This window comes from Lethenteron reissneri, chromosome 24 (assembly GCF_015708825.2).
Source record: "Lethenteron reissneri isolate LAM-NWPU_2019-01 chromosome 24, ASM1570882v1, whole genome shotgun sequence".
Classification (NCBI taxonomy): Eukaryota; Metazoa; Chordata; class Hyperoartia; order Petromyzontiformes; family Petromyzontidae; genus Lethenteron; species Lethenteron reissneri.
Genome location: NC_083802.1, coordinates 12,106,870 through 12,134,858, shown reverse-complemented (window position 1 = coordinate 12,134,858; position 27,989 = coordinate 12,106,870). Strand labels below are relative to the sequence as shown.

At 42.9% G+C, this 27,989-nt stretch overlaps 1 protein-coding gene across 1 annotated transcript in view; it reads left to right on the top strand.

Annotated features, from left to right (window-relative positions):
* Positions 1-24,990, top strand: part of LOC133346604 (fibrillin-2-like) — a 79,217-nt gene extending 54,227 nt beyond the window's left edge. The window contains exons 53-65 of the mRNA XM_061558292.1: positions 522-641; positions 1,345-1,467; positions 2,125-2,256; positions 2,994-3,119; positions 8,806-9,012; positions 10,067-10,192; positions 11,601-11,723; positions 13,656-13,772; positions 15,200-15,328; positions 16,138-16,257; positions 17,396-17,627; positions 19,982-20,177; positions 22,359-24,990. Coding sequence (XP_061414276.1) covers positions 522-641; positions 1,345-1,467; positions 2,125-2,256; positions 2,994-3,119; positions 8,806-9,012; positions 10,067-10,192; positions 11,601-11,723; positions 13,656-13,772; positions 15,200-15,328; positions 16,138-16,257; positions 17,396-17,627; positions 19,982-20,177; positions 22,359-22,793 — 2,186 coding nt within the window. The 3' untranslated portion in view covers positions 22,794-24,990. The remainder of the gene's footprint in view (positions 1-521; positions 642-1,344; positions 1,468-2,124; positions 2,257-2,993; positions 3,120-8,805; positions 9,013-10,066; positions 10,193-11,600; positions 11,724-13,655; positions 13,773-15,199; positions 15,329-16,137; positions 16,258-17,395; positions 17,628-19,981; positions 20,178-22,358) is intronic.
* The last annotated feature ends 2,999 nt before the right edge of the window (positions 24,991-27,989 follow it).

Sequence of the window (27,989 nt, the reverse complement as noted above, 5' to 3'; positions counted from 1 at the left end):
TACAGTGGCAGTTCAGGCATTAGCATAAATAATCAAGCTCACAATACATATATCGGCATCGCAAATTCATGTTTTTCAATTCACGAATAGGTTCACGTGACTTCCTGCAGCCCTAGCAGTGCTACGTTCTCTGCAATGTTAGAAATCAGAAATTATGCTTGATTCTTCATCGCAACCCTGAATTATGAGAACGTATTCAATCGCCGGATTTGCAGGGAGAGTGCATGTGGTAAATCGTTCGTTACACCACTTTTTGGATGACCTTCTTCTCTGCTCAGATTGTGGATCACTCACACTTCTTGTTCTTCGTGACCTTTCTGCTGCTTTTCAAACCACAGACCAATCCGTCCTCCTCGAGCATCTCCAAAACTATGTAAGCGCCTCTGGCAAACTTCTCTCCCGGCTCTGCTCCTACCTCACAAACCTCTCCTTCTCAATTTCCATCCAGGGACTGTCTCAAAAACGCCTGCTCACCTTTTACCTCCGCCGCACTTCTCTCACCGATCTGCGTTTGTTCCCAGACGCGAACGAGTGCTCCATTGGGAACCCGTGCGGCAACGGCACGTGCCTGAACGTGCCCGGAGGATTCGAGTGCACGTGTGATGATGGGTTCGAGCCGGGACCCATGATGACCTGTGAAGGTCAGAACAATGCCCGTAACGCTGTTTTTGGGAATGATTTTGTCTCTCCACGTCCACCTTGCCGCCGTCGTTTTTCCTTGTCATACTTACGTTGTTCTCATTGGATTATGGAAATATAAGCTGCAAATATGATAGCACTGCTATGAATTGGCATACGATGTACTATAGGGGCAGTGCCTTACATCGATATGCCCTATTCCAAGCCAGCCTTTTTTCAGGAAAATTTGTGCCCTTATAAAGTCCAGGGCAAACTGATGTTTACTTTATTAAAACCTGCTGAACTGACTCCCATAATTTTTGCTACAACATATTCCTTTATTTAACCAAACTGACCTAGTTTGTATTATGTCCTACAGTGTGAAAACTAGATTACAAAAATACGTTTTGATGTTGATTCCTTTGAAAATGTTTGGCTGCTGGAGACATTAGAGAGTGAGGCCCTTGTGGTCTGTAATGGCTTCCTTGGGATTATCTGATTGTTTTAAATAGCGCTACGGTTTAATGCAAAAAAACAGCGTTCAGGCCAGCGCTTTCCTTTATGCTCAGCTCATGTGGGAATCGTTTCGCTAAAGTAAATTCACATAATGCCAGCTTTCTAAAGGCCCTCGGTTTATGGCTTTGTCGCGCGCCACTTTGAAAGATTGTCGTAAATTACCACCCGGTTCAAACAGCGGGTTGTGCGGCTCTTTGCGAACACCCACAGATCTGAACGAGTGCTCCCTGAACCCTCTCCTGTGCGCCTTCCGCTGCGTCAACAACTTCGGATCCTACGAGTGCATGTGTCCCACTGGCTACGTCCTGCGTGAGGATCGCCGCATGTGCAAAGGTGGGAGGAGGAGACACCGCGGATTTTGGTGGCATGCCCAGGGTCCATTAAGCAGGAGGAATGCAAGTGCGGCTTTCAGCCCCTGTGCCTGCTCAACAGTGGGGCCCACTGTGGTGAACAGGCAATGGTTGCAGAGCGAATCTGTGCCATTGATATACATTTTTTTTAAATGGTGAAACAAACAATACAGTTACCGAATTCCTTTGCTGACCAGATGTTTGGGTTAGGTTTGCTGTATATGTGTATGCTCCAACAAGGGCATGCGAGGGTACGTTATGGTTTTTACCCTGGTGACCACACCGATGATATATGATTCATCTTCATATTATTCAAAAGATTAATACACGCCGAGTTTAAAAACCTAAAGATAAGAGTATAATCACGAGCAGATATGATTACAGTTTCCACACGTTTCTACACTGTCTGTGGTCTCTGCAAAGTCATCGCTGCAATTTGTTACGGTTAATTTAGGTCAACTGGCAGCTCACTTGCAGTGGAGACTGTTTTATTATATTCCAATATTGGAGCCTGATATGACCAGTAGTAGATAATTTTGTTAAATATTTCTCAGGAAGGGAATTATTTTTTCTCTTCTCGTTGTCACTGGCTCCCTCTTCTTTGAGTTCCATGAACATCTTCATCCCATTTCACCCACAGACCAGGATGAGTGTGAAGAAGCACTCGACAACTGTGCATCCAGAAACATGATTTGCAAGAACCTCATCGGCACCTACATGTGCATCTGCCCGCCTGGGTACACACGCCGGCCCGATGGTGAAGGCTGCATTGGTAAGAATGAAGAGCCTAAGCAAACATCGTTGTTTATTGTGGGGTGTTGTTATTTCAGGAGTAAATAAATGGACACTTTAAGTCTGAGCTTCACGATTGGAGAGCACAGGGCAACCTTTTGTTATAGGTGGGTCGCTGGGTAAAGAGGTAAAAAGGACTCAACATTTTATTGCAAGGGTTGCCACTGGTCCTATGTTCCCAGGATCATCCTCTTTGTGGTAGATGTCTTAGAAAACCTGTAAGTCTTCCCAGAACATTAAAAGTCCTGTTTTTGTCTTGTCGTGCAATCGTACCCCACTCAAGCGAGTGCCATTTGCACATAGTTCTCCCCTCCTCTCTATGTTTTCGTGAGATATTCTTTTTCTCATGATATGTCCCGGGTTTTTTGTTCCGCGGAGGTGGCAACTCTAGTCTATCATCATGTAGAAACTATTATATATTTAAAATGTAACCACTGTCACACCTTTCAAGATCCACAGCACGATATGAACAAAGAATTCCACACAATGTGTGTATATATATTTTTTTCAACAAAATCTCAAGCAACTTGAGAAACACACGCGATGTTTTATTTTTATTTTCTCCTCCATTAATGCTGCGTGAGATGCAGATGTCTTAAAACAAAGGTAAGTTATTGGAAAATTGTTGGTGTTGGCAGCCATGTTGGACCTGCACTTTTGCTCCTCGAATTCCTCCATTCACCGGGACGAGGCGCCGTGCTGCGCGCTGTCTTGCAGACGAGAACGAGTGCCGTCTGAAGCCTGGAATTTGTGAGAACGGCCGCTGCATCAACAACGTTGGCAGCTACAAGTGCGTCTGCAATGAGGGCTTCTCCCTGAACCAGGATGAGACGGAGTGTGTCGGTAAGGCCTGCGCAGTGCGACGTTTTTTTTTGCTGTTGTCTAAAGTTGCGTTTGTGGCTCTTTCACTGCGGCTCGTTTCCATTGGTAATGGACAGAGTTAGAGGAAGGGATCCAGATCGGTTTCCTCTTGTCTACGCGGCCTTCAAAGATCCAAGGCACGATGCGTCTCGTGAGGCTAAACAAAGGAACAACACAGCAGTGCCACGATATATCAGTGTCAAGAATTAATGAAAACTAAAGCTTTGGATTGTGATCCTTTCACTGATTGTTTTACGTATTTTAAAACACTCTGGTTCAGAAAGACATTTGGGGTTTCTTTCTGGCTTATATTTCAAGGTAGTATCGTGCTTATTAAAGGGTGTACCTCAGCGATTCGATGAATTGTCGTGATTCACAGTCAATTCAAGAGTAGATTTTTTTATGTGTACGGCACAGTGAATGGTAGCACTTCCAGTGGCTGTGGGGTCCATGTGAACTCATTACGTACAATATATATGAACAGGAAAACATTGTTTCTTACAGATGCGATTAAATTAGTAAAAAAAATGTAGATTCCTCGATTGATTGGTACACCATTAAACACCCTCTACTAAAGTTACTCAATTGGGATTATTCATTAGAATTATCGTCCCTACTGGCAGACTGATGACTAACTCTTGCAAATAAGATGATCCTGGTCTCTTGTGACTTTCACAGAGCGCTTGAGAAATATACTTCATTGATGAATTCAGAGCACAATAGGCAACGTTGGCATATGTAAAATAGTGATGAAGCCTTTCCTGTGTTCTTATTACAGGAAAGATACTACCTCTTCACAACAATTGCAAGCTAAAAGTATATTTAAAAAATATAAATACATTAATTTGTTTTGCAGCAACATTCGCAAATGCTTGTGAGCTGGTGAACCGTAACAATGTTTGGCATGTGCTTGAGAGCCTGAATAACAAAACAGTTTAGGCTCGGGTAGAAGAAGAAAATATGATTTCCTTTTCCTCAGTCAGGCAAACGGCACGTCTCCCTTGTGACAGGGCAGCGCAAACACATTCAAATGCCATATCATCGTTAATCCTCGCCTGACACGTAAACATTCACCTCACTCATCTGTCTTCCATAAATCTCCTTGTACATAAAATCACTTGAAGGTCCCGTCCAGGTTTTTTTTTCTGACCAGAAAAAAAACAGTCAGAAAACAGCTCCGCTTGAGCTGAAGAGACAGCTTAATCTTGGATTTAAAATGGTGTATTATAAAATTAAATGACCAATTATCTTGTAAAAAAGAACTGTCCCGAAGGAATAGTGTTTCATGCTATTAAATACTTCCTCACACATTCCAACACCAGGTTGGCTTTCCTCCAACCCTCCATTTGACTTTGCCTTAAGGACAGTACATATTTCACATGCATAGTCTATGATTTTTTTTGTTTAAAAAAGGCATTTTTTAAAAAGAAAATATATTTTTTGAAATGATGCTCAGTGATTTATTTACATGGCTGGTAGATGTTATACCATTGGTATCCAGATTCTCTTTTCGTTACTCACAAGATGACTGTGAGACTGAAAGGAATGCAGAACTGTTCACAGAACCTTATGTCGCTCTTGCATTCCTGTGGAATAGTTTACAAAAGGAAGACCATAAGTCTCAAATTTGGCGATCAGTTCTAACATTCACTCACACAATGCCTTTCATTGGCCAAGAATTTGGGTCATTTGCCAACACTTTTGGTCACTTGGCAAGGCAGTAGGACACATGAGAAACTGAGGATACTTTACAAGCTAAGAGCCCGGGACAAGCAAAGGTTGTAAATTATTAACTACTAGCGGGAAGTACCTGGCGTTGCCCGGGTCTTAAAAATATTTCAAAACTACTCTTCAAAATCTAACAGCAGTGCGTACTGACTGTGGTGCTACCTGCTATGAATACAGCAGTGCATACTGTGGTGGTACCTATGATTACAGCAGTGCATACTGTGGTGGTACCTGCTATGATTACAGCAGTGCATTCTGACTGTGGTGGTACCTGCTATGATTACAGCAGTGTATTCTGACTGTGGTGGTACCTGCTATCACTACAGCAGTGCATGCTGACCCTATAGCAGTATTTATCAACTCTATAGCACAAAGTACTCACCTGACAGAGTGGCATGGTGAGGCCTAGTCCCGTGCAAAGCCTCCGGCCTCGCCTAGATTGTCCAGCCGGCCGAGGTGGCACCTTGGCAGGCTGGGGCTGGGCTGCTACCCCTGACCCCCCCCCCCCCAGCCACGATCTCCCCGGCCGCTCTGCAGTAATATCTACGGCCTATAGTGGTAGCATCTAGCGCCTGTATAGTAATAATAACTGCATGCATCGCGGTGGGGGGGGGGGGGGACGTCACACAGTGAAGAATTAACGTCAGCGTTTAGTGTATTTTTATAGCATTTTTAACGCGAAAGAAAATGTCCCCCTCACTCCCACCGAAGGCGTGCGACTTGGCATGGGTCGTCCCCCCCACCAAAGGAGCGTGAGTTGGTATGGTCGGTCACGTGTCATACATAAATAAATAAAAGGAAACGCAGAAAAATCGCACTAAATCGCTAATGAAACTAATTTAAAGTTGACAGATGTGAAAAAGGAATCGCGCTTGCTGACCGCGGGGCTTACGGCGTGATAACTGGCAATTTTTTTTTTTAATGTAAACCCCACCGTTGGAGAGCCAAGCGTGCGACCACACACAAACCCATACACAAATCTACACACAATTTTTGACTTTATATATATAAGAAGAAGATATATATAGATAGAAGATAGTTAAAGGTAAATGTGCAGCCCTGCAATCGCTTGCTCACACCACTGTTGGTGGAAGGGCCTTCACCAAAGAGAGCTCTTTATCAGATTTTTTTACTTAGACTGGAGAAATCCTATAAGCTTTTAAGCTCTTTTTGCACAGATGCCCGGTATGGGTGGGTCAGCAAGCCCTCTAGAGGGCATTTTGCCAGATGTTTTGGAAGCGGTCAAAGTACCAACACTTTACCCAACCACACGTGACCTGATCAGTGGCGTTCCCATTTATGGTGCTCGGTGGAGCATGGGGGGGGAGGGGGGGGTTAAGCATCTTTACCATTGTTTCGAATTGGTGACCTCTGTATTGAAAATCTAGTTTGCTAACCATAGTACTCAAAGACCCTTATCTATAATACTTTAACAAAGTCACATATATGCAATATATACCTGTTTTGGAATATATAGTGTTTGACGAATGGTCATTAAATGTATTACTTGGTTTGTGGTCCAATTTTTGAGATTGGATAAAAAAACTTGTCTATCTCTTAAAATGTAGTTTTCCCTTTTTTTCTGGCAACAAGCAGGTGTTAAGATGTTAAAACACCAAACTGAAACCTTTTACAAGGAATCATGTCTGCATTAACCACAATACTTGTGGTCAGAATGCAAAAAAAACATGCTCTGATAATATATGCATTACCGAAAGAACCAAAGAGTAATATATGCATTGTCTTTGAAACTGATTGATCCACACCAAAGACAGCTTTCTTTTGAGTCTAGTCTCAAAACGGTGTTAGACCAGAGGATGCCAAAAGGCCTTTTGGCGTCGTCTGGTCTAACACCGGAGGTCATCCAGTCACTGTGCCACAAATTTTTAAAAACCTCACATTTATACAATAAACGTGCACAATAATTATACGTAAGCCTAAACAAAAGATTGCCAATCTAGTCCAAAAAACTTCCAAATAACTTTTATAATCATACTAACTCCTCGGAATTTCAAATAATTGGAGAATAATTTGATGGTGTATCCAACTTCTTGAGAAAGGATGTTGAATGAAGCAGTTTTCATTCTCTTTACGCGCAAACTTATTAAATTATGTGTTACACACAGTATGTTAGTATATTTGGCCGTAAGCAACGTGACTGGTATTGAAGGGAGGAAACTAATAAATAAAATATCGGTAAGCATGCAATAATAATTATGGTGCTATGTTTATACATTTAGCAAGGGGTGTTGATCAACACATTCAGAGTGGCGTATCTTGGTTTGTGCAATGGCAAGAGAGCCAAGGTTTCTCATGGCTGATGGATCATGGGTCATAAATCTGGACGAGCCGGAGGTCATTGCAGCTAAGTAACCCTCACAGAGCACGCAGTCATTCACTCAACAAGGCTCCAAGACAGCGTGGGATTATAGCCTGAGAATATTTTCATTACACTCAGCCTCTGGAGCAATGAAGCTGTGAAAGAACCAGTGCACTTAAACTTATGGACCTGGCAACATCCACTGCTAAGGATAGGAAAAAAAACAAGCATTTTCACGTGTGTACGTATAAACCTAACTGCATGTCAATTCCTACGATTACAGTACAATAATAATGTACAGTGCTTTGTAACTCCACTGCTGGATGAAGGCCTTCTCAAGCCATGTCATACATGTGGGCTATTTGACTATGCCTCATCACGCTGGTCAGTGTGGGTTGGCAAAGTGTCAGCCTGGCGGGAGGGCTAGTAGCGATTCGGATATCACTCGCCACTGATATTCGTAATGGCTGAGAATCAAATGTGGTTTGTTGTGTTCATAGTGCAGACTCTGAACCACTGCATCGCACCCCCCTCCACCCCTTATTGTCTTAACAAGCCACTGAAAACTCCGATTAGCACGGTTGGCTATGTATGGTGCGAAAGAAGTTCAACATATATCTACTGATTTTGAATTTCCAAAAGGGGAAATATATTATGCTGCTTTTTGGCACCTTCACCACCCCCAAAAACGTATTTTAGGTATCGGGTTTAATCGTGTGTCAGTGAAATGAGACGGAAAGGAAATTTACATTCCGTAAAGGAATTTATTTTGTTGTCTACTTAAGCATGGAGTATCCAGTTTCTTCACACAAATTCAAATATAACACTTGATGACAGATTTTTATATGTGGCCCTTTGCAATAATAATATAAATTTGAGCAAAAGGTAAAAACAAAATCGCATTTGTTTGCCATTCTCAGTCTGTTGTTGACCACAAAGTCTTCCCGTGGTGGTTTCTTTTGTTGAATTCGTTTTCCTTGAAGCGTTGAAGTAAAAAAGACAGGAAAAAAGAAAGCCCCCCAGTGATATGTGATCCTATCATAATCCCCCTTTGGTGTGTTATCCCAAATGCATTGCATTTTTTGTATTCAACAATGAATCACTAAAATAATTCCTACATGTCATTTTTAACCTCTGGATCAAGGCCTCCCCCCCACACCGCGTTGATCGTGGAGGTTATTGTTTGACCATACTTCACCACAATATAGTCATTATGGGTCAGTGGGAGGGGTGGCAGTGTCGGAGTGGGGGGTGATGCAGTTAATTTAAATAACTGGCTATGTTGAGTTATAAGCGAGTCAGGATTTCTGAATTTGTAATTGTTTTATTGTACCTTGCATAGCTGTTGTACATTATGTGCTATGAGGAAGGGCTATTGCCAGAAACATCACTTGTATATATTTATTCTTTTAAGGCAGAGTTATTGTCCAATGTTTTAACATTTTGGCTCTGTGTGATCGTGCACCACTGCCAAAGCACTGTCACCAAATACATTTTCCGTAACGTCATAAATCATTCCACAGATGTTGTTAATTGTGCAGGTTATGCCTCTGCAGACGACAATTAACGCCACCGCTAACCCACACGTGCACGCACGATGTGCCTGACTGTCGTGCGCAGACAGCCGCAGGGGCTTCTGCTTCACGGAGGTCATCCAGTCGCTGTGCCAGATGGTGTCAAGCAGCCGCAACCTAGTCACCAAGTCCGAGTGCTGCTGCGACGGAGGGCGCGGCTGGGGCCAGCAGTGCGATATCTGCCCGCTGCCTGGCACTGCCCAGTACAAGAAGCTGTGCCCGCACGGTCCCGGCTACACCACTGATGGGCGAGGTGAGCAGCTCAATGGACTGCTCATGTGACCTGTTTCAATCCCAGTCTTTTTTTTTATATAGGGGTGCCACGGTGGCGAGATGTTATCTCCCTCACCTGGTATGCAGGAGGTCGTGGGTTCCATGCCGACCCGGACGCCTGTTTATTTGGAGTTTGCATGTTCTCCCCGTGGTCGCGTGGAGTTTTCTCCGGGTCTTCCGGTTTTTCCCTCCACATTTACAAACATGCGTTTTGAGTATGTGGCTGCTATACATTTCCACGTGATAAGCCACTTCGTTGAGCTATCATTTGTGGCCAGGTCGCTTATGAAAAAGAGCTACATAGCTCAGTGGGCCTTAGCTGGTAAAATGAGAAATTGTTTAGTTTTATATCGTTTTTAGTTTATATGCGGTGCAGCCGATTCAGTTGTGACAATGTAACCGGAGCACTAGCTCTATCATCAAACTACAATAATGAACATAGAATAGACATGGACACACACCCGCACTGAGGTGTGGATGATGTACATACAGCTAGCTCTTAATGAATGAGTATGACAATCGTGCAAATGTGCGCGGTTGACTTGAACACAGAATAGAAAGATGGTTCACACGTACAGAATTTACATTTGTCTACACAGATGTCTCCTTTACAGAAGTGCACTGACTAGGCCAGTAATGATTCAAGGCCTCACAATGCAATTAACTGTCAATGTTAAGGGTATCATTTAGAATTAAGCTACAATGTATGTCACTATTGCCATGACAGACATGCAGAGGTTTATAGGAATTAAACTCGTATGATAAAACCTTCACACTACCAACCTTGCTAGTCTTTCGTTTTATTGACCTAAATCAAACAGCTAAGTTATATCCTTTAAATATGGATGATATATTTCTGCACACCTAATATATATGAAATGAATAGCGAATGTGTGTACAGTATGTATGTTGGTCTTCTTTCGTACCGTACATAACCAACCGTGCAGGAATGCGTGATACACACACACACACACGTGACACACGTGACACACGAGAAAAGATAGATGCGTGAGAACTCTTCCCGTGCGCTGCAGACATCGACGAGTGCACGGTGATGCCGGGCATGTGTCACCACGGGCAGTGCATCAACAGCGAGGGCTCCTACCATTGCATGTGCAACAACGGCTACACAACCGACATAACCCGCACGGGCTGCGTGGGTACGTACCCATTCACATCACTTCAAACAACCCGCTCTCTCTCTCTATATTGATGTGCCATGTCCTTTTTTCAAAGGCGTCAGTGATCGTGGCCTTGCATTTATTTCCGTTCATGATGTCATTCAAGAACTTTGCATTGGCTACTCCCAGTTGCATTCAAATGCTGAAATTGCTTATGTAGTTAATTATGTAATTATTTTTCGCTATTCTCTACCTTCTAGCGACGTAATTTTCCCAGTCAAAGCATTATAATAAGTCTCTTATTTTCTCATTCCATGACCAAGAAATCAAACTTGCCTTCCTCTAATTATGATGAAATATTTGTAAACGTACCTGATATCTGTAATACATTCATGTTACTCATCTTGTCTGTCCGTGACATTTTTACCATTCACAAAACACACATTTCTATTGCTCCTTTGTTTGCTTTGTAAAGTCTTTGTAATCGTTAATATTTCATTCATATTGGAGAACAGATCATACGGAGCACTGTGTTATTATTATTATTGTCGTAAATAACTTCTTATTTATTTTAATACAAATCCCATTGTCTGAAACATATACTTCAAACATTCACTTGGGCATATACGCCAAGTGCTTATGATAATAATTCAAGTGCTGTGTGAAGTCATCTCGTTGCTGTGTTGGTGGTGGGGGGTTTTGGGCGCTGCGGTGGTGAGATGTTAAATCCCTCAAATGGTGCGCTGGAGGTCGTGGGTCCATTCTCGACCTTCACGCCTGTTGTATATTTGGAGTTTGCTTATTTTCCCTGTGGTCGCATGGATTTTTCTCCGGGTTTTCCCTCCATATTTAGAAACGTGCTTTTAAAGTATTGGCCTGCTATAAATGTCCACACATACAATTGGAATCTGTAATTTTGTAACTAGATTCTTGTCTTGTAGAATTAGACATAAGAATATGTGGAAAGGAAATGCCTACAATGAACATATAAATAAAATTAGCAAAATGCTATTTTTGGGGTATTCATTCAGATTTGTTGATTTCTAAAGTAAACTATTGTGGAGAAGTAATTCGTAAATTTGTAAAAAAATTGCACAAGCCAATACGCAACATGGCATATGTAGAGTTTTTGTTAAAGTAGTGTTATTGTGGGCCATTACACACATGATGTTCTGCACATATTGGGCAGAAAGCGAGCCGATCAGTTGCAAACTGCCAATATTTTTTGTAGTACTGCATAGGCTTTCGCGGTTGTACTGTATAGCTCTCTGATGTGTTTTCTGGTTGTACCGCAAACAAGCGGAACAACTGAAAAGCACATCAGAGCTGTATTTGTTCTCTAACCAAATAATGCTGCCAAAAAGTGCAATTTTACTCGCATTTTTCTTTTTTCACTCAAGATGTGTTCCTCTTCTGCATCACGGCTAACCTGCGGCTTTTACAATAGATCTGGACGAATGTGCCCAATCGCCAAAGCCCTGCAACTTCATCTGCAAGAACACAGAAGGCAGCTACCAGTGTGCCTGTCCACGTGGCTACATCATGCAGGAGGACGGCAGGACATGCAGAGGTCAGATCATCTACCCATATATAAAAAACACTAAAATCCCCCATATAGCCTAAACAGACTGTTGGGGTCAGTGCTGTTAGAAAGCACCTATGAAGGCCGGCATGGCACATGAGGGGGTGGGTCGCCAGCACCACACCAAACCACCAAATAACCGTCGCTGGTGTTGGCCATGAGTGGGTCACCTAGTTCGTAGTGCAACACGCTAACCGCTACACTACCACTCCCCACATGTACAGACACATATATATTTGCATGTAATGTTACATCACCAACGGTGGCATTGTTTCAAATCCGTTGTGTTAAAAGTGAGCATCCGTTGTAAGAATTCATATCCTTAAGCTGATATGCCATTTGTGTACCATTGTTTAATTGGTCACTAATGTTTTACAAATGTGAAAAGGCCAATATATATAAAAGCGTTATGCAATTCCAAAAAAATGTATTTCATTGTTTTAACAATGTCTAAATTAGTGATTTATGCATGTGAAAATCAAAAGACAAACAATTCTTCATTTAAAATAAACATAATGTTTCACCGTCAGAATTTTCACAGAGAATTAGAGTGCATTACACACATTCTACATAATGGTTTTTTGGATTGAAAACCTGTTTACACTTATCAGTGAAATATTTCAAGGGAAAAAAGAAAACATTAAAATCCCTGCCAACTGCCCAAACGTACACTGGCTAAGCGAACTCTTCTAAAAGCATCTAATTGGTCTGCGTACTTGTCACACCATTGAAATCAAATGAGTTTACGAAATATGCAAGCGCCAACGAAAACATAAACAATCATTTGATAAAACCGTCACAGGCATCCAGAGGGTATTTGTTTTTACTTACCCCCCCTCCCAAGTGTTGATGGTCTGCAGAGGAATGTTCTACAAAAAAGGCAAGGAAGAGCAAAACGTTGAATGTCCAATATGGACGATATTTTTGCGATACGTTTTAACTTTTCCTTTTTATTGTCACTTGGGAGAGAAGAAAATAACTGTGGAGAGGTTTTTTTTGCTGCCTATTTACATCATACAAATAGCCACACGTTAGTTTCTAACATTGAAAATAAACGTTCATCATATCGGCTGCTATTACATCAAACAGTAATTGAAGCACTCCTAATAAAGTGTGATTTTAACATGAATTTTGACATGTTTTGCATAACATTCAATTTTATCCCTGGAAATGGAACTGGCAGTAAATGAAATGTAAACCAACACTTCTCTGAAATGGTATGTGTTGACCTATAACGTGCCATTTTATTTATTTGACTCCGTTTATTGCTGCAAGGTCGTATTATATTTTGCCAGCATACACAAATAAATGATCCGGTGACTGAAATTTTCTGCTAAATGTACAACAGATATTCGAAAACGTGGGATTTTTTTCCCTTTCGAATTGCACAACCTAATGCCGATTAAATTCATCCTGCAGCGGTGCACTGGCATCCCAACTCAAACTGCCCTGACCGGTGGTATACCAGAGACATGTTTAGTCTGTCACACAATGACAATGCAAGCAGTTACTGCCAGAATAAAGTACACCCTCGAATTGTATCCCACGAGCAACAACAGTTGTTTATTTGGATATAAACTACTGCTTTCTGTCACGTTCAAAACGAGCTGTGGGAATCCCTTTGGTATAAAGGAAGGGGGGTAAAACTAATAAAAGAGCACGGCTTCATTCCAGTAACGGAAATCTGTCTGCGTGCCTCTCCTGGGGTCATGGTGGGAGGTTGGAATTTTTGTTCAACATTTACAAGAGTTACGAAGTAAAAAAAAAAGAGGCAGCAATGAAATCATAGTTAATGATGTCGTTTAAAATTACACCCGCTCAGCTGTAAACGCACTACTTTGATAGCCACTTCAGGAAACGTGTTCTTGCAATCAACAGTTCGCCCGAGTAATCGGCTCGTTTATTCACCGCTGCTTGCAGACCTCGACGAATGTGCCAGCAAGCAGCACAACTGCCAGTTCCTGTGCGTGAACACCATCGGAGGCTTCACCTGCAAGTGTCCCCCGGGATTCACGCAGCATCACACCGCGTGCATTGGCAAGTCTCGCGCACTTCCCCCGACGCCCCCACCATCCCGGCACACAAAAAACAAAGACAAAGATCCGCCCCCACCCCCCCTCTTGCAGCCTGTAACAGAGTGTTGGGGCAAGTGCTTTTAGCGGGCAGCGCCTATGAAGGCCGGCACGGCACACGAAGGGGGTTTGGTGGCTAGCACCACGCCCGACCGGCCGCCTTTATCCTCCCAGTGGTGATGTTTACACACCGCATCACGTACTCATTTGAGGCTCAGCACCGGTTCAGATAATCGTCACTGGTGTGGATCGCGAGCGGGAATGGAACCCAGATCGCCGGGTTTGTAGCGCAGCGCGCTAGCCGCTACACTGCCGCTCGCAATACGCGTGCAATTATTGGCTGGAGCAGACCCTGGCTTTGGCTTTCACAAATGGCCGTAAACTTGATTACTTCGAAATGCTGAGGTTGAGAGGCAAAGGGGGCATAGGTGGTGAGGTGGGGAGGGAAATGAAATTGTTCTCAACTGCCAGCGCAGGTTTCCTGTCACTTTGACAGGTTAACGAATGGGCACATTTAATGCACAGGAATTCTATATTTGCTGATTGTGAGTGACTGATTGAGTGAGTGGCCAATAGTAATTCAAACCAAGTTTCTAGTGGGCTGGAGCCACAAAAAAACGTTATACATTGTGGTTACCCCCCCCCACCCCCGTCTTCTGTAGAAAAGGCCAAAATTGTGGAATTGTTAAAATGAAAATAATCCCAGTTGCATGTAAAGGTAATTAGGCAAAGGTGCAGCCCTGAAATGTCTCCCTCATCCTACTGCTAGCAGAAGAGCATCTACTAGAGGAGAGTGAGCCCCTCCAGAGGGTAATTGGCCTACTCTTTCACATTGGCCCGATGTCTTCGAATAAGTAGGAATATCCACACTTAACGCGACCATAGCTACCTGTGGTGTACTCATTTATGCTGTTGGATGAACAGTACAGGGTGGATTTAATAAACATGCACCATCGTTTCAGCTGCGACTCTGGGAGATCGAATCTCACCAATTGAAATTCCAGTGTGCTAACCATGACACTGAAGTTGTGACACAAACTTAACAATAACTCAGAGTGGTATGTTTATTTGCTGTATGTGTGTGTATTTTGAACTTCTTTCGCACCGTACGCAGCCAACCGTGTTAATCTGAGGTATGGGGGCAGGACAACAAACTTAACACAAAACGCAGTTCTAAAGAAATGAGTTTTAAATCGAGATTTAAAAGTACATCGCTCCAGCAGCTGCCTAATATCGGAAGGAAGAGCGCCCCAGACGACCGCAGAAGCGTGTCTGAAAGCGCCCAATGCAGTGGTCGTCTTTGTTCGATAGCCAGCCAAAAGCCGCTGCGACGATGACCGGAGTTTGCGTGTGATGATGGCTTATGTTCCTTGTTGTTGTGAATGGCCACAGACAACAACGAGTGCGTGTCCCAGCCCGGAACATGTGGCTCCAAGGGTGTGTGCCAGAATTCTCCGGGCAGCTTCTCGTGCGAGTGCCAGAAGGGCTTCAGCCTCGACAACAGTGGCAGCAACTGTGAAGGTAACACATTCTGCAGCACCAAGTTGTCCCTCTGTTGGGAAGTCGGTTGCACGTGTGCAACGCGCGAGCACAGTAAGCATAGAAGCTTTCGTATGGACGTGCACTACGACACAGCGGTATTTATTGAATTGCTGTCCCCCACATTTCATTCTGAAGCGTCGTTTTGTTGTACTGTACACGTCGATGGCACGGCCCAGAGGGAGTGCATTTTCTACTTATTGCAGAGGTTCGTGGTTCGCATCCCGTAGGCCGCCTTGGCTAGTACTATAGAAATATTAACCGTAAAATATATCCCCTGTTTGCTTCACAGTGGACGTTAAAAGATCGTGTGATGTAATTCGAAAAGTCGTTCAATATTTGCCAAATAAAGATACCTGCAAATTACTCGATTGGCCCTCCTCTACTGTGAAACTACTGCAGACTATGTCTGTGCCTTTGCTTTAAGAATGGCACAAACACCAATTGTGGGTGCCACGGTGGCAAGATGTTAACTACCTCGCCTGGTATACAGGAAGTCGTGGGCTCGATCCTGACCCTGACGCCTGTATATTTGGAGTATCCATGTTTCTTTCCCCGTGGACGTGTGGATTTCTCTCCGGGTCCTCCGTTTTTTTCCTCCATATTTAGAAACATGCATTCAGAGTATTTGGCTAATATTAATTTCCACATGATAAGCCACTTCGTTGAGCTATCATTTGTGGCCAGGTCGCTTCTAAAAAAGAGCTCTATAGCTCAGTGGGACTAAACTGGTGAAATAAAATAAGTAGTTTAGTTTAATGGTGGACATTTTTATGTATTATTCTTTCCAGACATGGACGAGTGCTCTGGAAACCACCGCTGCCAGCACGGCTGTCAGAACATGCTGGGTGGCTACCGGTGCGGCTGCCCCTCGGGATACCTGCAGCATTTCCAATGGAACCAGTGTGTCGGTGGGTGCACAGTCGTCTGCTACGCAACAGCCGCCAAACAACTGATGGCAACAGAGTTAAACATAAGATCGCAAAGGGAGATATGCAGCCCTTGCGATTGCTTGCTCACGCATCTGTTGGCGGAAGGGGCTTCTGCTTGAGACAGCTCTATAGAGGCCATATAGAGGTTGTTTGGCCTACTCTTCCCTGCCGGCAAGACGTATCGGGAAGAGGTGGGAGCACTCACACGTGACCCCACTGCATGCAACCTGCCGACCAACTACGGTGCACTCGTTTCCTGAATTTACTTCCAGTGTGGTGGAGCGGCGACAGAATGCGAGGCTCGCAATTGGAAGGTTGCGAGTTTAAAGTCTGGACAAGGTTTTGACTCGATCCCTTCATCCGTTTGAGGTCGATAACATGACATGAGGTCAGGCTTTGTTGAAGGCAGTTGATGATGATGGCTGCACTATGGAAAGACCCTCACCCTCTGCCACCAATGTTTTGCCATTGCCAGGAAGTGAACTCAGGACATTGGGTTCATAGTGAATTTTGCTAACAACTGCACCACGAACCAAAGTTGTAAAACATGTTTTTTAAGGGATTGTATTGTGGTGGCTATCCAGCACTGTGGCTCGGACAAATGTTGCGAAACTTCTTTCCCGTGTGCATCAATAGGGTGCCATTCCCTGGCTCGCCAGAAGAATGCAAAAATGTCGACTCCACATGTGGCTTTTTATGGGGTGCTCCGATTTCTTCCCACGTTTAAAGACTCATTAAATGACCGATAACACCTGAATATATAGAGCACTGCAGAGCTTGGCCAATTGTTGGCGTCCGCTCACTGCGTGGCTGACTTCCTTCTTGTCTGTGGTTCTTCGCACTTCTGAGTCATTCTCCTTCTTTGAGAGTGAGTCAATACCGTGCCCATTACAAGTTGAAATTATTATTACCATTATGATTAGTTACCTAAGGCAAACCATGATGTGCTGCGTTGAGAATTTTTAGAATTCAGTTTAAGTGCCAGAGGCGTTGAGGTCCACGACGAAAGGCGCAACATAAATTGAATTATTAGAATTATTAATGTTAGAAACGTACCATTGCTGGCCTTAGCGGGTTTGCCCCCTTGTTTAATTTGCCCCTTTGCGTTTTCCCGCAGACGAGAACGAGTGCACGAACCCCCAGGTGTGTGGTTCGGCGTCGTGCTACAACACGCTTGGCAGCTTCAAGTGCGCCTGTCCAAATGGATACAACTTCGATCAGTTCTCCGGCGGGTGCAATGACGTCAACGAGTGCTCACACTCCAAGGCGCCCTGCAACTTTGGCTGTTCCAACACGGAGGGTGGATACCTGTGCGGCTGTCCTCCCGGCTACTTCCGTGCCGGCCAGGGGTAAGTGCTCAAGCCTTTGCGTCACGGTGGCTTTGAGATGTTAACTACGTCGCCTGGTATACAGGAGGTCGTGGGTTCGATCCCAACCGTGATTACTGCTGTATATTTGGAGTTTGCGTCTCTCTCTCACCATCATCACGGTGGTTGGGAGATGTTAACTAGCTCGCCTGTTATACAGGAGGTCGTGGGTTCAATCCCGACCGTGATTACTGCTGTATATTTGGAGTCTGCGTCTCTCTCTCATCATCATCATCACGGTGGCTGGGAGATGTTAACTAGCTCGCCTGTTATACAGGAGGTCGTGGGTTCGATCCTGACTCCCTGTGGTCACCTGGATTTTTTTGGGCTACTCCGGTTTTTTCCTCCACATTTAGAGTCAACATGCATTTCGAGTATTTGGCTGCTATAAATTTCCACGTGATAAGCCGCTTCCGTTGGACTATCATTTGTGACCAGGTCGCTTCTGAAAAAGAACTACATAGCTCAGTGGGAACTTACCAGGTAAAATAAATAAATAAAAGTTTCAAATTCTTAGCGCAGCAGAGTGGGGGTGGAATTCCGCAGAGGGAAATACATTACGTATTTGAATACACAACGAGTGCTTTGAGTTGCACCAACAAACCGCTTAGGGTCTACGACTACGAGCAGTCATTCAGTGCAGAGTTTGGACATTACGAGTGTTTTTGTACACGGTCCACCCACGCTCGAATGCGCTCGTTTCAGTTTAATATGCGCTCATGGAAAGATGGTTGGCCTGGAGCTCTTTGGTTTTCAAGCAGTCCCAAAATTCTTGGAGATCATTATTGAAAATAATTAAGTGTACTGCAGATGTCCCAGCACATGTGTTTATAGCAAAGATGTCTAACCTGGCAATTAAACAAAAGCTGTGTTAAATAAACGGTAAACTATGGGACTCCATTGGCGGGGCTCTACAAGCACAAACTGAAAAAGAAATCCCCAACACACTGCCTTATTACAGAAAGTAATTATAACAGGGTGATGTTCTGGGCAGTGGTCCCTCTTTAGTGTGAGGTTATGTTTTCTAAACCACCATTCAATAACACGTAAAAATAAGGGACTGTGTTAGCAGTGGTGCACAATCGCTTACCACGTTCATCGTTAACCCTGCCTTATAAAAGAAAAGGCTGCTTTTATTAAGTAGTTCATCTCTCAGATCGCGTGCGTAAAGAATGTTTGGCGATATGGTTTTCATCTTCACTCTATCATGCCAAGTTACCACAAACCTTCACAAGTCATTTCCTTTTGCTCTATCTGCCCGAGGCAGTGCCTCATGTGGAAGGGACTGTATATTTTTAAGTGAATGAACTTGTTTCAGCTTCTTACGAGATGATCAATGCCAAGTGTAAAGGGCACCGTTGTTCTCCAGCGCCACGTGATTTCTGCTAGGGATCGCATCCTAATGCCACTGTCACACAACGCATTCATCACCGATACTGTGGCCTGTCAAGGAGAGTTAAGCGATAGGTGATGCCTTTGGGCAATATGCCCCTTCTTCGAAGCACATATCACGCATTGGACAATTCCTACATGAATATGAATTCGTCTATGGAACGATTCCCACGTTGAAATCTCCAATCACACTGACTTTTATATGCAAAAGAATCGTCCTATAGAACACCATTAGTTTGAATGGAGATTAAATAAACAAAATAAATAAATAAAATGTATGCTTTCACCGCTTTATCTGTGCAGTAGAGAGTTTCACTACTTCACTACCAAGCTGTTATATACCATAAGCGCATCTATTAAGAAATATTAAAACACAATTGTTTTGATAGTTTACTGAATTCCGCCAGGAAACAACTGCGCACCTTAAAAAAAAAATAACCTTGCAATTAGCTATTACTTTAGCACATAGGTGTGATGGTGAGACTGACATTTCTGGCGAATCTCCTGATGAATCTGGTTGTAATCACCAGTGAAACTTCCTACTCAATTGGTAACGTTGTGGGTTTACTCGCCACCACACCGATGTGCTGAAGTAATAGCTAATTGGTACGTTTTTTCACATGACAACCCTTACTAAATAATACAGTACTCAGATTGTAAATGTTGTCGCTTTGCTGTCCAACACACCGGTGTGCTGTACTAGTAACAAATTGGCATGTTCTCTTTAAGTGATGAACTTTACAAATCGGCTGTGTCAGATGGTGGTGGGTTTAATAACATTTACGCGATCCAACCCACGTATTTTTAAAAATTATAAATGCAAGATTTTATTTGTAAATTCACTGCCGCGCCCAAGGACACGACGGGTGAAGAGCTGGTGGATGCGCAAATGATGGGCCGGAGGGTGGCGGGGATTAATCACCCTGCGCTTGACTTCCCTGCAGGCACTGTGTGTCTGGAGGCAGCGCTGGCGGTAAGAGCGCGTACGGACCGGGGTCCGCGCCGGGGACTGGGCCCGCAGAGCTGCAGGAGGATGAGAACGTGCTGTCGTCGGAGACGTGCTACGAGTGCAAGATCAACGGCTACCCCAAGCCCAACCGCCAGCGCAGAAATGCCGGGCCGAACGCGCAACCTGCAGAGGTATGGACAGTGCGCCCGCGGGCTTGACGCCTTCCGTGAGTCTTATACCCACCCAGCACGGCGGTAAGGCGAGCGAGCGGCTCACAATCAGGAGGTTGTGAGGGTTCCTATCCTGGTCGGAGGGTTGATTCAGTCCTTCATACCTCCGGGGGTCAATAATATGAGTAAGAACTTTTTGTGGGGAAGTCAACAGTGGTTGTCCTATGGAGACACTTAACCCCACCACAAGAATGTGGAATTTCCACCACTGGCTCAGGGATTTTAACGGGATATGCGCACCGCCTCAATGCTCGTTTGAGCATTGAATTCGTTCTGACCCATTTTGAGCACTTGAGATAACAACCTGGTGCCGAGGCGAAATTAATGCATGGGAACTTGGGGTCTCACGCTGCATCAACTCATTCATTGAAATTAGTCTTTCACTCATCTTACATGCATACAATTATAAGCGTAAGAATGGATTACTTTATATTCAGATGCTCTGCATTTAATGGGTTCAAGCGATTCCTGCTCCAACTAGGCTACTTTCACGACATTCACCACAATGTAAAATCAATAAAATCTTGAATCGAATTAAAATCAAGAATCCTGACAATTCATCAAATCACAATGGGGGTGGCGAGGAAAGTTATTGAAGACCAAATGGGAATGTTATAAGTTGGAGAAGATGCAACCACTGTGCAGACTGGCCAGAGTGTCTCCAAACTCACTGGCATTGTCACAAGCAGATGATGTTTGTTGATGTCTGGACATGGAGAACTCTTCACCGAGCAATTATTTATATAGCTTTCAGTGTTTTCTGTTCTTTCCAGTGAGCCACTCTATTTGCTTGCAAGCACGGATCTTGGGTTCCAATTGACAGCCACATGGCAATGTTGACGACACATGTTATTTGCTGAAGAGTAAAACTCCAAACCATTTGTAACATATTTCACGAAGATGGGACATTGTGTGATTATGTCCTGGAGAAATATGTAAACTAATGGAAATTGCTTTAAATGACCAGTTCAGAAATAAGACTGTTCTATCGTTTCATTAGAGCATTCATAAGAAGATGGAATATATTGTAATGACAGGTTGAAAAATACAAGGTTTTTTTTTCTTTACAATCATTGGTAGGAAAGAAAGACCTTGGAATTTTAGCTGACATTGATTATGAAAAAGGTCAACAGACCAGTCAGCCTCCTTCAGAAAGGCCAGTGAGTTGAAACATCACAATCTTCTTTTGAGAAATGAACATATTGTTAATTATAATAATGGGGCTTTCAGCAGGACATGTCGCCAGAAGCGATGATGTCCGATGCTTAAAATGAGGTGCTTGGTGGATTGTTGCATCGTCAGTCCACGAGAGATGGAGACAGCCAGCAGTGTATTGACCATGGCGGGCGATTAATATTATGAATTGCCGAAGTGAACCAAGACGTAAACTCTGTGCCAGATTCAGATGCACACACGGGCTTATTTGAATTAACTGACCAATAAAACCCTCAACAATGGAAGGATGCTCGGAACTCACAGTTCACCGCCTTGGCAGTAATCATTTCCATTAAGGATCGCAATGGCCTTCCCAAATGTGATTGTGCCACAGTTTTGATTCTAAAAACATTTTCGCGAACCAATGGAAAAGTTGGAAATACTTGCTGAGCACAAAAGCACACACAGCTTTAAACATCTGAGGCTGCTTTTGTTGGCACTTCGAAGGAAGCCTGAATAAATAAATGCAGGGCAGGGCAGGGTGGCTCGAGGAAGATTTGTTGACGTTAAGAGCCCAGGGCTCTTTAAAATTGTTGCCTTGGGTGCAGCCATTTCCCTTGACATAAAAGAGACTCAAGAACATTTTGCATGTTTGTGCTAGGCAACTATTCCTAGTGTGTTGCATATCACACCATTGTTTCTTCCCATGCCTAGTCCAATAAACAGACATACAACGGATCGACCCGATGTCATTATTTTTTATAGAGTCGTTATATGCATTGCCTTGCTTCATCGTGCTTCATCGTGGCTTAATTTCCAATTATGGTTGAATGTTTTATCTCAGCGAGAACGATATAACTTTGGACATGCATTCATCTACCCGAGCTCTCAAAATTACATCGTTTTCATACCGCAGGGGAGTGAGAAAAAAAACGAGAGGTTAACCGAGCGCACTCGTGTTCCTTTCTTCCCACCGATGTGCCGCAGTTGCGCGAGAACGCCACAGACATCAACATGGCCAGCCTGGACGTGGAGCGCCCCGTGATCGTGCACGTCAACATCAGCTCGCTGGAGGACGGAGACTCCATCCTCGACCTCTTGCCGGCGCTCGCCCCGCTTAACAACCACGTTAAGTACTCAATCGTGGCTGGCAACGAGGCGGGCATCTTCCGCATCGGTCAGATCCTAGCCGACGACGAGAGCGAGTCGGAGAGCCGGAGCGACCTCGGCAGCTCGCTGCTGCTTGCCAAGCGCAAGGCGGCGGCCGTGCAGCGTCCGTCCACTCACACCCTCGAGGTCACCGGCGTGCCCACCTTCCGCCGCAAGGAGCTCCGGCGGCTGGAGGCCGCTCACGAGAAGGACTACCTCGCCGGGGAGCTCGGTCAGGCTCTGCGATTGAAGCTGCGCATCCAGCTGCATTGATCGCACCCGCCGCTCGTGCCTGTGTGCACGCCACGCGCGCACACTCACACACACACGCGCGCGTGTATGTGTGAGTGTGCGCGCACCACTGAGTTAGACAGCAGTAAGGGTTGAGGTCATTGCTGAGAGATTGTGTGAGGAATACGAGATTTGGAAAAAACGGAGTGTTGTTATGTGGGTGGGGTAGGTGGGGGAATAAAGGTTGGGGGTTGATTGAAATAAAACTACCAATAATGATAATAATAATAATGCATTTAGAAAGCTGCCTAGTGATACCGCAAACACAAAGTACAATATTAACCATGTACATTGTCTACTCCAAAGAGCAGTGATGTTGTTACAATATATAACTACGGTTGTGAAGCTGTGCGCCACACACTAAATAATAACAAATTGGCTTGAAATAAACTGGGTACTGTATTAAAAGTATTATATAAAATAATTGAGATATCATTGTACATGCCTTTTCTATTTTATTTTTGAACAATATTTTTGCCCCCTTTGTTTCAACTTTAGCTCTGTATTTCTAAATTCTGCGCTATTCAGATTCAAACTTTTGAATGCAAGATGCCCAATGAGACTGTCAATTTTATGTTAGCTTTGCATCAATACTGGAGTAATAGTCTAATGACATTTTCTATAAGTTGATCTCTTTGCATCATGATAGGCAAGACAAAAACTATGAAATGTTATCATACATGAATTGAAATTGTAACAGTCAGGCTTTCTGCAATAAGAATTAAACTTAACGTTTTTAAAAGTGAATTGTGACAAAATGGTAATAAATGTCTGCCTGTTGGTCAAAATATGTCAATGTGCATTTTCCTGGGTTAAGGCCAGTAATTCCAAAAAGCACAACTTAATTAAGCAATGATGTATTGGCGTTTGCAACTCAAGTACTGCCAAATAAAAAATATATATAAACATTTCCAGAAAAGTTAATCAATTCAGCGTGAAAGTCTGCACAGCCATTTGTGGTCCCAAAAAGAAGTGGTGCATTTGACGCCAGATTACAAGAGTAACTCAAAAACGTGAAACAGGAGTTGTTTGGCTTACTAGCTATTACACAAACAGTTAATATGAATGCAATTGTTGTAAGATTCGCTGACTAACAACACGCTATTTAAAAAAAATGGTGCTAGTAATATGGTTATGAAGAATACTGCACTGCTAAGCCGTATTTCAAACGTACAAATGAATATGAAAGAATTACTGTACGTTTTGATTCTATAATTTTTTTCTAAAAATACATTACATTATATACATTAAAAAAACTACATGTAAAATACTTTAATGTGATCTATGTTAATTCCTTTCCATTTTTGAACTTGAAGCTCTTTGTTAATCACAAGCTAGCGTATTTTAGTATCTGTGGGGTTTTTACAATTTTTTGTTAATTACTTCAGGGTTTTTGTGTGTTGTTTGCAAGTAAGAAATCATCATCTTGTATAATATCGGCACCGATTCAAACGACAGTGGGTAGCTGTAGAAACATGATGCTTTTATTTTTTTGGATGTTTTAAAGTCTGCAGTAGGTGATGATTTTCCACCTATCGTCTGTCAAAAATGACAAAACCATGTATAAAAAACAACCTTATGCTGGGTAAAAGCTAATCTGTGACCTGTACTGAGGAATGAAGTAATAGACCACTGCAAAGACTGTTGATATAATGTTTTGTAATTGTCCGTAAACTGTTAATATTACACGGCAATAAACCTTGAATGAACAAAAAAAAACATCGCAATCGGCCTCAATTTAATACAATATTTTGTAAAAGCACGGAGCTCAACACCAATATGAAAAGAATGACTCGATTGTAATGTTTGGATGCAAGCTCACAGTGTCCAAGTGTCAAGCCTTGAATTTTAGGTGAAAAGGGGAAAATGTGCTTAAAGCATTTATTTTCTTGAGGCCATGTGATATTCATAAAAAAATTGTAAAGGATAATATGAATCATGAGACCTACATTAAACATGAAAATCTCGTGCCGCTCACAAAACTTGTTGGTTAACCAAAAACATCCCAAAGAGTTCCCTAAATATGTTGTTGTTCGTTTGAGAATTGTTTAAATTCCTGTATCGTTGTTCACAGCCTGACTTAATAAAAAAACAAAGCAAATATATTTTTTTATTTTCATATAGTCCCACAGAATGTAACTTGACCTTTTGAATAAAAGGAGGGGGAAAAAAACAACAACCTCAGAGTCTGACTAGAACATTAGGAGCTGGTTCTCAATAAACAACCATAACACACACACACATGCATTTCGCTTCATAAGCAAGGAATGTTCACCCCCACATTCAGTGGCTTGGGTACACATTCAATGTAAACCAGATGTTAGTAGCCAGTTGTCATATTTAGAATGCTGTGCCCTGCAGACCGCCTCTTGGAGCCATCCATCTTATTCCCTACACACAAACACACACATAAAAAAACAGTGTGGACTGAAATATGGCCTGGTATGATATGTTAATTCCAATTAATTAAAATCTACACGTACAGTTACAACAGTAGCATAAAGAATAACAAGAGTATGTGAATGGCAATGTCAATGATGAAATAATAACCAGGCTAAGGCGTTCTTTGAATTGCTAAACTCAAGTCACACGATGCTTATGGGTCGCAGTAAGGGAGAATAAAAAAAACAGATCGACTTTTGATAAGAACAGAAAGCACAACTGCACAATTTACGCATAATGCGAACACGAATCCAAAAGCAATTATGAGGAAAGGCATTACACCATCATATACCGTTATCTTTTTGTCAATAATTACTTTCACGGTACATGCAAAAACATCACTCTCTGATCTGCCTTTGGCCTGGGCCGCCTGTTGTTCTCACGGTGTGTGACATTTCGCCCCACGTGTTGCTGGGATTTAAACGTCAGACATTGCGGAAAAAGAACCACACGCGGTGCAAAGCGAACGCCGAATCGGAGAGACGTACGGCGCGACTGCGAAAGCCTCCTCGGTCGTTCGAGTGACCCAATGTCCGACGTTTCGCTCCACGTGCCAGTGGGAGCTTCGTCAAGAAGTGAATTGAAGAATCGTACTGTACACCCCGAGAGGCGACACCAGCGCATGGCACCGCACGCACGTGTGTTAAATAGCAAATCAAACAATTCAATAAAAGAAATGGGCTGAAATGAGCATGCAGCACAAAGAACAGATTTTTCACAGACACCGTCGATCAGTGACATAGAGCGCAATATCACATGGTATTTGTATACAGTTGTATAACCAAGCAATAGAGAGTCCCACCAATAAGTTGGCAACATAGCATCACTTCAAACTGGGGCAATAACAACACAGGAAGTCATGAGGGCTTGGAATAAGCTTAGCGGATGTCACTTGAGCAAGCAGATCTGGAAAGAGATATCGAATAACGACAATAATGTGAACCAAGATAATCTAGTGGTTAGACAATGAGCCAATATGCACGATGCCAACGATTGCATTTTTACAGTCACTGAACAACGAACAGGATATTATCAGGGTAATCTTAATGCGGTATTTTTTAAAGTTGACAATGATGGCTGCTTTGGAGCTCGGAATAGCATTACAAAACGGAAGATATCCAAGCAGAATTGAGAATTTTAGAAAAGCTCTTTGCCCAGTTGCTAAATCTTCCCACCCAGTAGTATAAGTGAGTGGGTGCCCCACGGATAATGGATCGGCAGGTAGCGGATGGTGGGAACTCCCAACTCTTCCAATGCATCTGGCCAGAGTGGAAGAGTGGATCAAATAACCCTCCAGATGTGGGATATCGAGGTGAGATGTGTAGCTTCTTCTCGTGGAGGCCCTTCCACCATCAGTGGGCGTGAGTAAGGCATTGCAAGGCGGCACCGTTACCTCATTTGAACACTTAACAAAGTGTATTTTTTCAGCCAAGTTCTACCCACTGCTGGATAAAGGCCTCCCTACACCGTCACCATCCCACATTGTCCCATGATGCCACGCTCCACTTGAATCCTCCACGTGACTTTATCTCATCACTCCATCTCCATGGCAGTAGTTTTCTTGGGCACATTGTCTGCTTCTGATTACGATTTCTGTTGAATGCCACGGATACGTGGAGGACTCCGTACAAGAAAGTAAATTTAATACAAATCAGAAGAGGTGTCAGACAAGGAGGTACATTCGCAACAACACTATTTACAGGAAACTTTGAAACCTCAATAAACATATGCGCAAAATCAAATCCAAGTACAACAACTTTTCTGAACATAAGGAAATCAATATTTGATAGACACAAAACAGTAAAATATTTTATACCTGAGCATCAGGATAAAAAAAAATTGAAATAAAGAGGCAAACCACAGCATAATGTAGTGCTTTTGGAAAAGTGAAATTGACAATAAAAAACATAACAGGCCTTTCAAGATTATAGACACACAGAAGTATTTTGCCTTCAAAATACATTGTATGGTTGCATACTTAAAATGTAAAGCTCAAAGACAGGTCCCCAGGGTCATTGAATATTCATATAATTCTCCGACTTATAACAAATATTCGGTGCTAATGATGGCACTCTAATTAACTTACAGGTAAATGTGTGTGATGTTCGATTCCATACGATGCATATGCAGCGCTAATATTTTCGCATATCATATGCAGCTCGTGTTACACTTTAAAGTATAACTAAAGTAACACAATAAATCCCCAAAAGCCAAAGGGGTAACGCTTCATATGCCAATTAAAAAACTATTAAGAAAGTCTTTAACTTCTATTATCCAATCTAACCTTTTAGCCTCTATTTAAGTGCTATGAAGAAGAGCCATTGGCCAAAATGTCACCAATATATATTTATTTCATAATAGAGTTTTTTTGGGTTAGATCGTGTAAATATATTTCTTTCTCTTATGGGCACTGTGTCATTGATGAAGGTTGAGTTTTTTTTTAAATGAAGTTTAGAGCATGATACTTGTGTTTACTTTACTGACACCTTCCGAAACTGACATACAATTAACTGGGTTTCAGGTTCGTGATAAATCAATGGAATTATTAATCATTTATCATAATTATGCACCATCAATTCACTGCTGGATGAAGGCATCCCCCAAGCCGTCGCTGCCACTACCACCACCTTGTGGAGGCATTCATCATCATAATGTATAAGAACGCCGAATTTTTTTTGTTATAATTCCGTAGCTACTTAAGCAGAATTGGTCTGTTTCTAATTATCTGGGCTTTAG